Raw genomic sequence first — 13,860 nt, 5'->3', positions numbered from 1 at the left:
CCCCCAAAATCTTCATGGCTGGTTCCTTCCCACCTCCTGGACATGCCAATTCAAATGTCGGCTCTTTAGAAGGGCTTCCCTTCCAGCTAAAGCACATCAATCACTGTGTATTCTATTAACCTATTTTCCTTATGATGCCCATTACTTTCTGAAATTACCTATTCAGACAGACACAGCCTGTCTCCTGTCACAGAATGTCAGCTCCATGAGGGTGAGACTTTGCCTAGTTTTCTGCTTCTGCCCGGTAGGCCTGGTATATCACAGGATTTCAACAGAAAATTGTAAATAAAGGAGCTCTAACTGTTCCTTCCTTTGTTGAGCAGCTTCTTTGAAAAAGTGCTTTAACTTTCATAATAGTCTATTTACAACTCTATTTAACCATTTTTGAAATTGGGTAGAAGGAAAAGCATACCTTTAAAATTTATTTATGTGCACAATTACCTGGTTGAGTATGTGAAAAGGTCTTTAAAATACAACACAATTTAGTCATTTCAGAAATATTTTCTTTCTTGATAGCTTGTTGGCAATATATGGCTATTGACACTACTTCAGGCTATGAAGAGTTGGTCCTTAAGAAATCAGAAATACTGGAAATAAGCTTGACCCTGAGAATTAAACTATAAAATCTACATATAAAGTATTAGGGCAGGGACTACCCTGGTGGCACAGTGGTTAAGAATCTGCCTGTCAATGCAGGGGACACGGGTTTGAACCCTGGTCCGGGGAGATCCCACATGCCGCTAAGCAGCTAAGCCCGTGCGCCACAACTACTGAGCCCGTGTGCCACAACTACTGAGCCCGTGCGCCACAACTACTGAGCCCGTGCGCCACAACTACTGAGCCTGCACTCTAGAGCTCACGAGCCACAATTACTGAAGCCTGTGCACCTAGAGCCTGTGCTCCGCAGCAAGAGAAGCCACTGCAATGAGAAGCCCATGCACCACAACGAAGAGTAGCCCCCACTTCCTGCAACTAGAGAAACCCCAAAGAGCCAACACAGCCAAAAATAAATAAATAAATTTATTTTTTAAAAAAATATTAGGGCAAAGGTAAGCAGTTATCTGTAAAAGACAGGGGTGATGCCAGGCCACAAAAACTTGACAGCAACCAGAATGAATTGACTTATATATGTAATAAAGAAGAATGGTGGTCAGTAATGTGGAAGAGAAAAATTCGAGTCGGGGGTAACCATGGCAATACCCATCCAACTCTGCCTGGGGCTGTGAGTCACATGTTGCTATTAAAATGTGAACTTAAACTGATTAAAATTAAATAAAATTTAAAAGTCAGCTCCTCAGTTGCAAAAGCCACATTTCAGGTGCTTAAAAGTCCCATGTGGCTAGTGGCTATTATATTGGACAGTGTAATTACAGAATATATCCATCTAAAAAGTTCAAGTGGACAGGGTTGAAGAGAAAGGTGTCTCCTGGCACAAGGCCTCACCTGCAGTTTTACAGAGAGATAGACAGAGATGTAGATCTATATATTTGATTTTAAAATAGTCATTCCACTGATTAAATACCACTAGAGATTTCAGTCATAAAACTAACTCCCTTGCTCTGATTCCACATCATCCAGCAGTCTTTTGATCACATTTTAGCTTCTGACTTGTCTATATGTCTACAGGGAGAGACTATGTTGCTCAGAGGACATGAATGTCAAGGTCCCTGGGCACTAATAGTTCCATTGCAGAGATAATCGTCAATCTTTTTTTATGCATAGCCTCTTGGTTTGGTTAATGTGAGTCTTTCCTTGCTTTAATGAAGTTCTATTTAATAAATTGAATACCTAGTGGTGCCGAAGGTGGTGGATACAGCAGGGACTAAGTCAGTAGAGACTGGTTCTCTGTGTCTGACCGTTCTGAAACTACAAAGCTGGCCACCCCACTGTAGACCATGGCAAATTCACTGAGGCAGTGGTTCTCAGATATTGCTAGAGTGAGTTTGCTGGGGAGCTTTCTAAAATCCAGGTGGCCTAGGCCCTACTCACAGAGGCTGAGTCATTGGGTTGGGCCACTGAATTATTAGCAAGCTCCTCAGGAAGTCCTGATAAATTTACAGCAGACACTTTTGGTGCTCTGCCCGTATCCCCTCAAACCCTTTACCATTTTTGTGTAACAAGTTCCCAGCACTTTCATTCAAATAGCTAGCACCTGTGTCTGTGGGTGGGTGGGCTGCTCTCGGGTTGTTGAAACCCTTTTTGCTTGGTATTAAACCAGAGGTGTCTGGAAATGTACATTCCCTTCTGTGTGCTGGAATATAAATTCTCCAGTTACATTGACCTCTGTCTAGGACAAATCTAAGGTTTAACCCACACTGTCTCTCAAATGGTCCTGTGGAATTGACCCTCCATGGGACTTATCATGGGGCTTATCATCCTGTCCTTCCTGGTCCCATATCCTCCCTTCTCTACCAATCTCCAGTTTTTCCTGGGTATATTTTTAATATATCAGTTTCACATGAATCCTTATCTGACATCTATATCTGAGGAACTCAATCTAAGTCAGGTACCAGTATTAGAGAGCCACTGAATTAATAAGAAGGCACTTACTGAGGCCTTATGGAAGATAAGGATGGCCCTTGTCCTAGTCTTGGTCCCATATCTTCCCATTTAGAAATTCTGTAATGACAATAATAGTTTTTTGTCACATAATTTCAAACTCCCTGAGAGAGACCACGCTACACATCCCTCCTATGCCCTAAAAGTTGCTACTAGACCAAGGCAGCTGCCACTCTGAGAGACTCCTCTCTGTATCACTCAGGAGGTAATAGGGGACTGGTTTCTTGCTGCTGCCTTGTAATGTATATATGCAAGAGGAAATCAACGGCTGGCCCAGGATTGCATCCTTAAACTTTCAATCGGCTAATCTGAATTTAAAATTAGTCTTTAACAACATTGGAGGATTCTTTTCCATGTGAGTGCTGCCAAATTTGAGTTCCTATTGTTTGGAAGCATTTTATCTGCAGGGAAATGTCAGCAGATATCTCAGAATTTGATAAACTCAAAGTCACATCAAGTATCTTCTGGCAGTATTTCCTGGTACCTTTGAAAAGAACTTGGTAAAACTATAGCAGATTCGGTTGTGTACAAAGATATAAGTACAATGATGATCCCTGCAAAACTTTTATAAGAGCAAAACATTGGCAATGACTTCTATATCCAACAATTTAGGATATGTTAAACAAATTATGTTATATCCATAGGACGGAATATTATTCCCAACCTAAAAAGAATATTGCCAAAAAAATTTAAGGAGATGGACAAAAGTTCATGTTATAAGGTTGATAGAAAAGTGAATAAGGCATATCATACCGGTTATCCCCAATATCTATTCTCTTTTCTACACTAATTTAGTCCCCAATATTTGCCTAGGTACTTGGCTGCCCCAAGTAAAGACTACATTTTCTAGTTCTCATTTTTACAATGAAGAGTGACATGTTACTAAGTTCTGGCCAATAGGATGTAAGCAAAGATGGTGAGTGTAATTCCTGGGAATATCCTTGAAGAAAAAGAGGGGGAAACCTGCCTTTTCCTTCTCTTTCATAATTCTTGTTGCTGGATGTGAATGTAAGGCCAGGAGCAGTTATCTTGGATTATAATGCTGGGAATAGAGACCACAAAGAGCAGAAAAATAACTTAGAAAGAGACAGGGTCCCTGACACGGTGTTGTACTACCCAGCTCCTTATACCTACCTTAGGACTTATTTGTGAAACAGAAAAAAAAATAGTTTTATCCTATTGAAATCGTTGTTATTTTTTCTTTTGTTAGTCACACTCAGAAGTAATTGTAACTGATACAAGTTACCCAACAGTGTGCTCCTGCATTGTCTAATATGACAGCCATCAGCATATAGCTATTAAAATAAAAATTAAATTAAATTAAAATTAAAACACAGTTCTTCAGTTCCATTAGTCTCATTCCAAGTGCTCAATAGCCAAGATTGGCTAGTGGTCTCCTTATTGAACAGTGAAGATAAAGAACATTTCTATCATTACAGAAAATTCTGTTTGACAGCACTGATACACATAATGTTACATCTTTTTTAAGAAATGTGTATGCATGTGTTTGTGTGTACATGAGTGTAGAGACAGAGAATAGACTAAAAGATAAGAGAAATAAATGATAAGAATGGCTTTATCTGAAAGATAAGATCACAGGTGATTTTATTTTCTTTATGTTCATCAACACTATCAAATTATTTTATAATTAACATTTTGTATATTTTATTGAGGTATGATTTACGTGCTTAAAACATTCATCCACTGCAATCATTCAATGATTTTTAGGAAATTCATAAAGTTGTGCAACCATCACCAAAATCTAGTTTTAGAACATTTTCATAACTCCTAAAGTTCCCTTACCCAGTTACAACAAGTCCTCACTCCTGCCCCAGCCCTAGACAACTGCTCATATTACTTTTATACTATGAAAAGGATTTTTAAAGACATACCAGTTTTATCAAGTTCCATTTGTTCAGCATGAGTTGAAATTTGGGACCATATTTCATTCTGGAGCTTTTTCAAGAACTTCTTACTGTAAATTTCCAAGTCTGCGTGGGACTTCATCATGGAGATGGTCTGTTCCGGAGGGTAAGACGCTATTTCTTCTAACTGGGTCTTGTTGGCCCCTTGGATGCCCATGGCAAACACAGTTACATCCTCCAGGCGGAGATTCAGTGCAGCCTCACGCACCTTGTCATCTGATGGTCTGTCAGTGACCAGGACTGCAATCTGGGGCACTCCCTGTGCCCTTCTGCTGCCACTTGATGCTGAGAAGCCTTCTCTCCTCATCTTCTCAATGGCAGCACCAGCATTGGATTTCCCAGCCCGCAGAGAAAGCTTCTGGATTTGCTTCTGAAATTCAGATTGGGTTGTGCTTGAGCTCAGAGGAGAAAAAGTCTGAACTCTGTCACTGTAACTCATAAGACCAAGCCGCAGGCATTTGTCTTTCACATCCATGGAGGAGGTGATATTCTTCAGGAAGTTCTGCAGGTTCCTTAGATTCTGTTTGGTCCCAACAGACTCATCCACCAGGAACATGACATCGGCAAGCGAATCTTTATGACAGGCCCTGGGGAAGGGGACTATGGAGGGAGAAAAAGTAGGAATGTTAGTACACACCTCTGGCCCAGAATGAGAAAGGCACTCTACAGATTGTCAGAAGGCATTAATGAAAATAGAGGCAGTCATGATGGATGCAGTTAGCATTTTTTTTAGTGAAAAAAGGATAAAAATTCTCAGCAAAATTTACATTGGCCATTGACTTCAGAGGATTTGCAATGCTCTTCCCTCTGTCTGAAGAATGCTTATTATGATTTTCCTACCACATCTCATCAGCATGTTCTTCATGAGCACCATCACCACCAGTATGACTACCACCACCACTACTACCACCAACAGCAACCACCTCCACCACATCCACCATCACCACCACTACCACCTCTACCTCCACCTCCACTACTACTTCCACCTGCACCACCTCTACCACCACCTCTGCCACCACCATGGTCTTCATGACCACCATCACCACCAGTATGACTACCACCATCGCCTCCACCACCACCACCACCTCTACCACCACTACCCCTCATTTTCAGCAACTCCACCACCTGAACTTCCAACACTATCACCACCACCACCTCCAAGTCCACCACTACCAGTATGAACCACCACCACCACTTTCAAATGCTGAAATATAGGCATAAATTAGTAGAAATATACCTGAGTTCAGGGAGCTCACATTCTATGGGGAGGACAGATAAATAAATTATGCTATTTCAGACCATAATAAATGCTAACAAGGAAATAAAATAGGTGAATCAATTGAGTTACCCTATGTTGGGGATGTGGGATGAGAACTAATTGATCTGAGACATAAAAAGTCAGGGAAGACCTCTCTGAAAGGATTACATTTGGGTTGAGAAAGATGAAGAGAAAGATTGACCTACACATTGTGTGAAAGGAAGAAGAATTCTGGCAGAAAGAAAAGCGAGAAATAGAAACAAGCAAAAGCCCAGAGTAGCCGGAGCCAATGAGTGAGGGGAACAGTGATGGATGAGGTCAGAGGGAAGTAGGGCCCAATCATATGGGGCTCAGATGATCTTATTTAAATCTTTTAAATATCACCCTAGTGCCTGAGGGGAGATAATGAATTCATTAAAAAACAATTGCCCTAGTCCAGGAAAGAGATAATGGTTCTTGGACAAGAATAAAGCAGGTAAGACAGAACGACAAGAGTAGTTTTGATGCATGAATTAGAGACAGAACAGAGAGGACTTGATGATAAATTAGATATGAGTATTGGGAGACAAAAAGGAAGTGGTGAAAACTCCTGGGTTTTTGGCCTGAACAACTGAGTGGATACTGGTGGTATCTTTTTCCAAGATAGGGGAGATAGTGGGAAGAACAGGTTGGAGGGAGAAGTCAAGAGCTCCATTTCAGACACGCTAAGTTTGGGATACTATTGAAGATGCCAGGTAAGCAGTTGGTTGTATAAATCTGGAATCCACAGGAGAGTATACCACACGCACAGAATGCCCCCTCCAGGAACAGGTGGAGGAGCCAAAACTGTGGGGGGTGTAGCCAAGAGATAAGCTCAATCTTGTCAAGAACTATCCACAGGATTGTGAGCTCTAGAAGCCAGAAGGCATGCCTTACTTATCTCTATCTCTCCAGTACCTGGTACCTGGTGGGAGCTCAGAAATACTTGTGGAAGTATAATAATTCTCATAAATCTACCAATGTACTCTGAACCTCACATAGTTGGCTAAAACAAACTTACAGCATGGCCCACTCAACTCAGTATTTATTTGCAAAGAGCTATTACTATTAATGACAGTAAACTGCCAAAATCCATACAAGTCATCTCACCCATATTGTAAGGTAGATATTAATATCCTCACTTTATAAGTAAGGAAACTGAAGCTCAGAGGTTAAGTAACTTACTCAAGGTCTTTAGCAGCCAAGCCAGGGTTTGAACGCAGGCTCCAAAGCCCTTACTCTTAACCTCTAAAGGCAAGGATAGGGTCTTGACAAACAAAACCTTGTTGTACTGTATACTACTGTGAAATAAATTAGGAGGAGTGAGAGAAACACAGATCAGTACACAAAGCCTTCTAAGAAGGTGGTAAAGTCCTATGGTCTTGGAGAGCTCAGGCTACCTACAGGGTTGTAAGATTTCCAAGGTCCCCAGGGTGACGGGTCACAGGAAAGTTTTTTTCTCTGGGAAGAGAAGCACATGTGCTGTAAGAACTTGCTATTTTCCCCAAGGCAGGAAGAGTGAGGGATGGGAAGAGTGGAGGTAAAAGTACTCCCTGATGCTTCAGGGGCAGCACTAACTGTGACAGAGACTTCTAGATACTTACCCAAACCCATTTCCTCTTCTTGCTCATAGGCCTAGACCTGATTTCTCAGCCTCACCTGCAATTAGGTGTGGCCATGGGACTAAGATCTGGCTAATGAAATGTGAGCAGAAGTAGTGTGTGTCTCTTCCAAGCTTAGCCCATAAAACCACATCTTGAGTGATGTTCCATCTTTTTTCCCTTCCACCAGCGCTATACCAATTCCCAAGGCACCTTGAAAGTAATATTTGAAAATGAAAGAGCCACCACCAACATAATTATCTAAATAGAAGGAAGACAACTTGAACACTGGCCCTATAGCATTACAAGGGAAATAAATAAACTTCTTATGATTCAGGAAATCTGTTTGTTATTAAGGCCTAGGCTGGTCTGACTGCAAAATCAACCCATAGTGATAGCCAAGGAATTGGTGAATGATAGAGCAGGAAAAAATTTCAAGATCATTCCAACTCTCATATCGTACAAAGGAGGATGCTGATGCAAGGCTCAGAGAGATAAAATCACTTCCTCAAGTTCACAGTCAGCTAGTGGTATTGTCTGGACCTCTTGACCTGTGGTCAGGGCACTTTGTACCAAACCAGGAGGCTTCCTCAAGTCTTAGAACTAAATAGCACCCACTCAGAATAGCCCCTCATCAACAATAGAGCACAGAGGCAGCCAGGAAGCTCTATTTTGCTAGGGGCTCTTTCTACATCACTCTGGAGACAATGGCTGGAGCCCCTCATTAGTGCAGCACACTTACTGGGCACCTCCCATGACTGTGTACTGGCCTGTTTCGTCTGTTCATCAACAGTGCATGCGTAGCTTCCTGTCTCACTTTACCCTTTCTTTACTAATGCTTTCTAGGATTACCTCCCACATAAACTACTTGTACTCAAGGGTCTTCTGTTTCAGGTCTTCATGGAGAACCTGCTTAAGACATAAATAAAGCATTTTTCAAATGAGAAGCTGTAAGTCATGGGGGTAAAAGTAGCCCTCTTTTCAGCCTAGGCGATCAAGACTGAAAGTTGATGAGAAGGAGGTCTTCTGCATTTCCACATGAAATACTGAGATTTCTGGTGAGTGGCACCATAGAGATAATAGGAGATGGCTCTCTGGACCAGATTACATGGGGATGGGACACTTCTTCAACCAACGGATTCCTTACCTACTGTATGAGAGTGGGCTGCTACCTCCTTGTACTGAGCTGCATCCTTGAGAATCTGCGTCATGTTTTGGGAGAACATGCTGAGATCTTGGACCGTCCGGAGGCTGTAGTGGAACTGGCCTGTGGCCATGGCCCTCAGAGTTTCCTCAGGTGCCCCCTGCAGCCCCACTGAGATGATCCTCACCCCGTCACTGCGCAGCGCCTTGGAGGCCTCTTCCACGGCATCCTCGGACTCGGCTGAAGCCAAGACCACCAGGATCGGAGGAAACTGTCTCCTGTCCCTCCCGTTTGAGAAGTAGGTCGTGTGCACCTCCCGGAGAGCATTCCCAATCCGCAGGGAACCGCCCAGGAACCTGAATTTCTTCTTGAGGTGGTTCAACATGGGGCCTCTGCTCTTGAAAGTGCTGAGCTGGAATTCTCTGTGGAGCACGTTGCTGTACTGGGCCAGGCCCACACGGTACTTGTGGGCCTCTATGGGGAGGCTGCTGATCATCTTGTTGATGAATGTCTTCACAAATGGGAAGGATTTAATTCCCAGGTAGTTGGAACTATCCACCAGAAATACCACGTCGGCATACTCAGGGCCTGGCCCTATCAAAATAAAATGACAACAAACCCTTTGGGTCAAGAGGGACAGTTTTTGTACCCACCTATCAGTCAGTCATCAGCTGCAGACTTCTCCCAAGAACTGGAGAGAAGGAGTGGAGGGTTACGGGTAAGGTGGTTCTGGGAAAGCCAAGGGAAAATGTCCTGAGAAAGTGGGGTACAGCCATGAGCTATTACCATTGCAGGCAATATTCACAGCAGCTGGGAGTGGAGGAGTGTGTACCTGCCTCATAAAGAGAGTCTGGACAAGGGGAGGCACCAGGAGCATTGACTTTAGCAGTCATGGTCAGCCACCTCCATCCACCCAGTTAGTGATCTACTGGTAAATGTTTAACTAAGCAGGACATTTCTTTCAAAATGACCCTGAAATTCACTAGGAAGTCCTAGGGTAGTACAGTGCAGGGTTAAAAATACTTCTTTGAATGATGTTTTCAGTAATTACAGAAAAACCTAGCTTTCATATTCCATATATGCATATATGGAATATGAAAGCTTTTATATTACTTATTATATATATATATAAAATTTCCTCTGTGGTGTTCCTTTTATCATTTTCTTTCATTTATTAAAGCCAAGGTGCAAACTGACCCACAAAACATATGGGTTGACTCTATTCATACAGACATGGAACATCAGGACTTCAGCAAATCAATGAATAATTAAAGTTTTTCTAGCCAGGTGTAGCATAATTCATGCATTTTGCCCATGGCTTTCCATCATCTTCGAGAGCTTAAATTTGCTTGATAGAATATATTGCCAACTACAAATAAATGCTGTCTGCTTTGATTTTTTTAGTAAAGAAATAAATTCCTTGTTTCTATTTATTAAAATAAAGATTTGTTGAGACATAAAATATTTATTTTCCTAATAATAATAAGCATAAAATGTACTGGTACCTGGGCTCTGATATGTCAGTGTTTCAGTCCAAAGGATGAGAACAAATACAATAAACAGGATCTTCATTTTGTTAGTGACGTTTTCTTGCTTTTACTCTGTAAAAAATGTTATTTACAATATAAAAAAATCTCATTGTCTAACAAGAAATAACTACTGGGAAAGTTGGTTTAGAGCACAATACACTGTAAACACTGTATTAGTCAATAATGCCAGTAGTGTTTAAAACATTCATCAAGAGTTTGAGTATTTGTTGACAATAGATAATGCTAATGTTTGCTGAGTGCTTGCCATGGCTCAGATACTTTTCTCAGTGCTTTTTAAGCATTATCTTATTTAACCCTCACAACCATCTTACTGGGAGGTACAACTACTATACCCATGTGACAGATAAGGAAACAGGCACAGGTGACTTGGTAAGTGATGGATCCATCATCCTAACCCAGACAAGGTGATCACAGACCCCAAGCTCTTAACCACTGTGCCATGAGGTTTATACAAAATCTTTGGACTCAGAACTTATGTAGCCACTACTTTTAACCATCTATTTTCATGTCAACAATGACTATTTTATATGTTCACAACTTGGCTCAAAAATCCAACAGCTACCCATGTTTCTTTCTTCATTAAACCCTTGTAAGAACTGTTCCCTCATTTCTGGTTATACCCAGTTTTATAAATTACTTTAACTTCAGTATTTCTCTCCATGAGCACACAATCAGAAATCTTCATGGGAATTTACAATCTTACAGAAATTCCACCAAGTCAAAGTTGTTCTCTATTAATAGGGAAATAGATAAAATAACCAATACTCAAAAATAGAGATACCTTCAATGAGATACCAAAGGTATAAGGACTGGATTTTATTCTAGAGGTGACCTTTCCAGCGGTTACTTTGAAATTTCTAATCATGTGGGAAGACTGAGGGAATCACTGGAAACTAGATTTGGGGGTCACCCTATAGATCATTTAGACTAAACCCTTATTTTGCTAAGGAAGAAATCGAGGATCCTCAGTAGTTATTGGCTGAATCATGTTAGCGATGACTTTCAGATCTATACTCATCATATTCTAATATATCATATATTTTACTTATTCATTAATTTTATTATTGAGATATAATTCACATTCTACAAAATTTACCCTTTAAAGTGGACAATTCAATGTGTTTTAGTATATTAATAGTATTTGCATCCCAGCAGCAGTGATTTTAGGAAGTTCATTCTACCACAAGGACACTGGTACTAGTTACTGCCATTTTAGATTCCTCCGTCTAACCTATTAGTGCCAGGGGACTTACCCATTCACCAGACAGTCAACACCAGGCCCAGGCACAGAGACCCTGCAGCCAGCCACCTGTGACCGGCCTCTATCCACCAGCAGGCCGGCACAAGCCTCTGGACACCATAGACTCCACAAATAGCCACTGGGGACCCAGCCCTGCCCAAAAGCATGAGGCAGAGCCTGGCAACCAACTGGCCTGGAGTCCAGCCCTTCTTACCAGTGTGGCCAGTAGTAAGCCCCACCACAACAGAAAGACACATGCAGCCCACATAGGGGGCACCCATAGAGCACATAGCTCTGGTGACCAGAAGGAAGTGTGCTGCTGGGCCCCATAAGACATCTCCTACATAAGACCACTCCTCCAATATCAAAAATGTAACTTACCTACCTAATATATAGAAATAAAGACACAGAATTAAGCAAAATAAATGACAGAAAAATATGTTCCAAATGAAGGAACAAGATAAAACCCCAGAAGAAGAACTAAGTGAAGAGACATAAGCAGTCTACTTGATAAAGAGTTCAAGGTAATGATCATAAAGATGCTCAATGAACTCACAGGAAGAATAAATGAACACAGCAAGAATTTTAACAAAGAATTAGAAAATGTAAAGAAGAACCAAAGAGAAGAATAAAATAACTGAAAAAAAAATACACTAAAAGGAATCAACAGTAGATATGATCTTCCAGAGGAACAGATCAGCAAATTGGAAGACAGTGGTGGAAATCACACAAGCTGAAAAGAAAGAAGAAAAAAGAATTTTTAAAAAATGAGGCTAGTTTTAGGGATCTCTGTGATAACATCACACATACTAATATTTGTATCATAGAAGTTCCAAAGGAAAAGAGAGGGAGAAAGGGACAGATAGCTTATTTGAATAAATAATAGCTGAAAACTTCCCTAACCTAGGAAAGGAAACAGACAAACAGATCTTGGAAGCACAGAGAGTCTAAAACTAGATGAACCCAAAGAGATCCACACAAAGACACATTGTAATTGAAATTGCAAAACTTAAAGATAAAGAGAGAATATTAAAAGAAGCAAGGAAAAACCAGTTAGTTACATACAAGGGAACTCCCATAGACTCTCAGCTGACTTTTCAGCAGAAACTATGCAAACCACAAGGGAGTGGCACAATATATTTAAAGTGATGAAAGAAAAAACCTACAACCAAGAACACTCTACCTGGCAAGGCTATAATTAAGATTTGAATGACAGATCAAGAGTTTTGCAGATAAGTGAAAGCTAAAACAGTTCAGCACCTCTAAAACTGCTTTACAAGAAGTGTTAAAGGGACATCTCGAAGTATCAATAGAAAAGAAAATACCACAACTAGAAACATAAAAATTACAAAAGGAAAAAATCTCATTGTAAAGGCAAATGTACAGTAAAGGTAATAGATCAACCACTTATGAAGCTAGCAGGAAGGTTAAAAGACAAAAGTAATAAATTTATCTATATCCACAATAAGTAGGTAAGGGATACACAAAACAAAAAGATGTAAAATATGATGTCAAAACATTTAATGTGGGGGCTTCCGGGAAGATGGCGGAGGAGTAAGATGCGGAGATCACCTTCCTCCCCACAGATACACCAGAAATACATCTACACATGGAACAACTCCTACACAACACCTACTGAACGCTGGCAGAAGACTTCAGACCTCCCAAAAGGCAAGAAACCCCCCCACGTACCTGGGTACAGCAAAAGAAAAAAGAATAAACACAGACAAAAGGATAGGGACGGGACCTGCACCAGTGGGAGGGAGCTGTGAAGGAGGAAAGGTTTCCACACACTAGGAAACCCCTTCGCGGGCGGCAACTGTTGGTGGCAGAGGGGAAAAGCTTCGGAGCTGCGGGGGAGAGCACAGCGACAGGGGTGCGGAGGGCAAAGCAGAGAGATTCCCACACAGAGGATCAAGGCTGACCGGCACTCACCAGTCGGAGAGGCTTGTCTGCTCACCCGCCGGGGCGGGCAGGGCTGGGAGTTGAGGCTTGGGCTTCGGTCGGAGCGCCGGGAGAGGACTGAGGTTGGCAGCATGAACACAGCCTGCAGGGGGTTAGTGCGCCACGGCTAGCCGGGAGGGAGTCCAGGGAAAAGTCTAGAGCTGCCGAAGAGGAAAGCGACTTTTTCTTCCCTCTTTGTTTCCTGGTGCGCGAGGAGAGGGGATTAAGACTGCTGCTTAAAGGAGCTCCAGAGACGGGCACAAGCCGCGGCTAAAAGCTCAAACCCCAGAGATGGGCATGAGATGCTAAGGCTGCTGCTGCTGCCACCAAGAAGCCTGAGTGTGAGCACAGGTCACTATCCACACCCCCTTCTGGGGCGCCTGTGCGGCCCGCCACTGCCAGGTTCCCGGGATCCAGGGACAACTCTCCCGGGAGAACGCACGGCGCACCTCAGGCTGGTGCAACATCATGCTGGCCTCTGCCGCCGCAGGCTCGCCCCGCACTCCATGCCCCTCCCTCCCCCTGGTCTGAGTGAGCCAGAGCTCCCGAATCAGCGGCTCCTTTAACCCCGTCCGGTCTGAGCGAAGAACAGACGCCCTGCTGTGACCTACACACAGAGGT

At 42.3% G+C, this 13,860-nt stretch overlaps 1 protein-coding gene across 1 annotated transcript in view; it reads right to left on the bottom strand.

Annotated features, from left to right (window-relative positions):
• Positions 1–10,077, bottom strand: part of COL6A5 (collagen type VI alpha 5 chain) — a 107,150-nt gene extending 97,073 nt beyond the window's left edge. The window contains exons 1-3 of the mRNA XM_065876871.1: positions 10,011–10,077; positions 8,509–9,099; positions 4,452–5,084 (exon numbers count right to left, since the gene is read on the bottom strand). Of these exons, the coding sequence (XP_065732943.1) occupies positions 4,452–5,084; positions 8,509–9,099; positions 10,011–10,077 (1,291 nt within the window). The remainder of the gene's footprint in view (positions 1–4,451; positions 5,085–8,508; positions 9,100–10,010) is intronic.
• Between the last annotated feature and the right edge of the window lie 3,783 nt (positions 10,078–13,860).

The sequence above is a fragment of the Phocoena phocoena genome, chromosome 4 (assembly GCF_963924675.1).
Source record: "Phocoena phocoena chromosome 4, mPhoPho1.1, whole genome shotgun sequence".
Lineage (NCBI taxonomy): Eukaryota > Metazoa > Chordata > Mammalia > Artiodactyla > Phocoenidae > Phocoena > Phocoena phocoena.
Note: the sequence above shows the minus strand (reverse complement) of the source record. Positions and strands in the feature narration are given on the sequence as shown.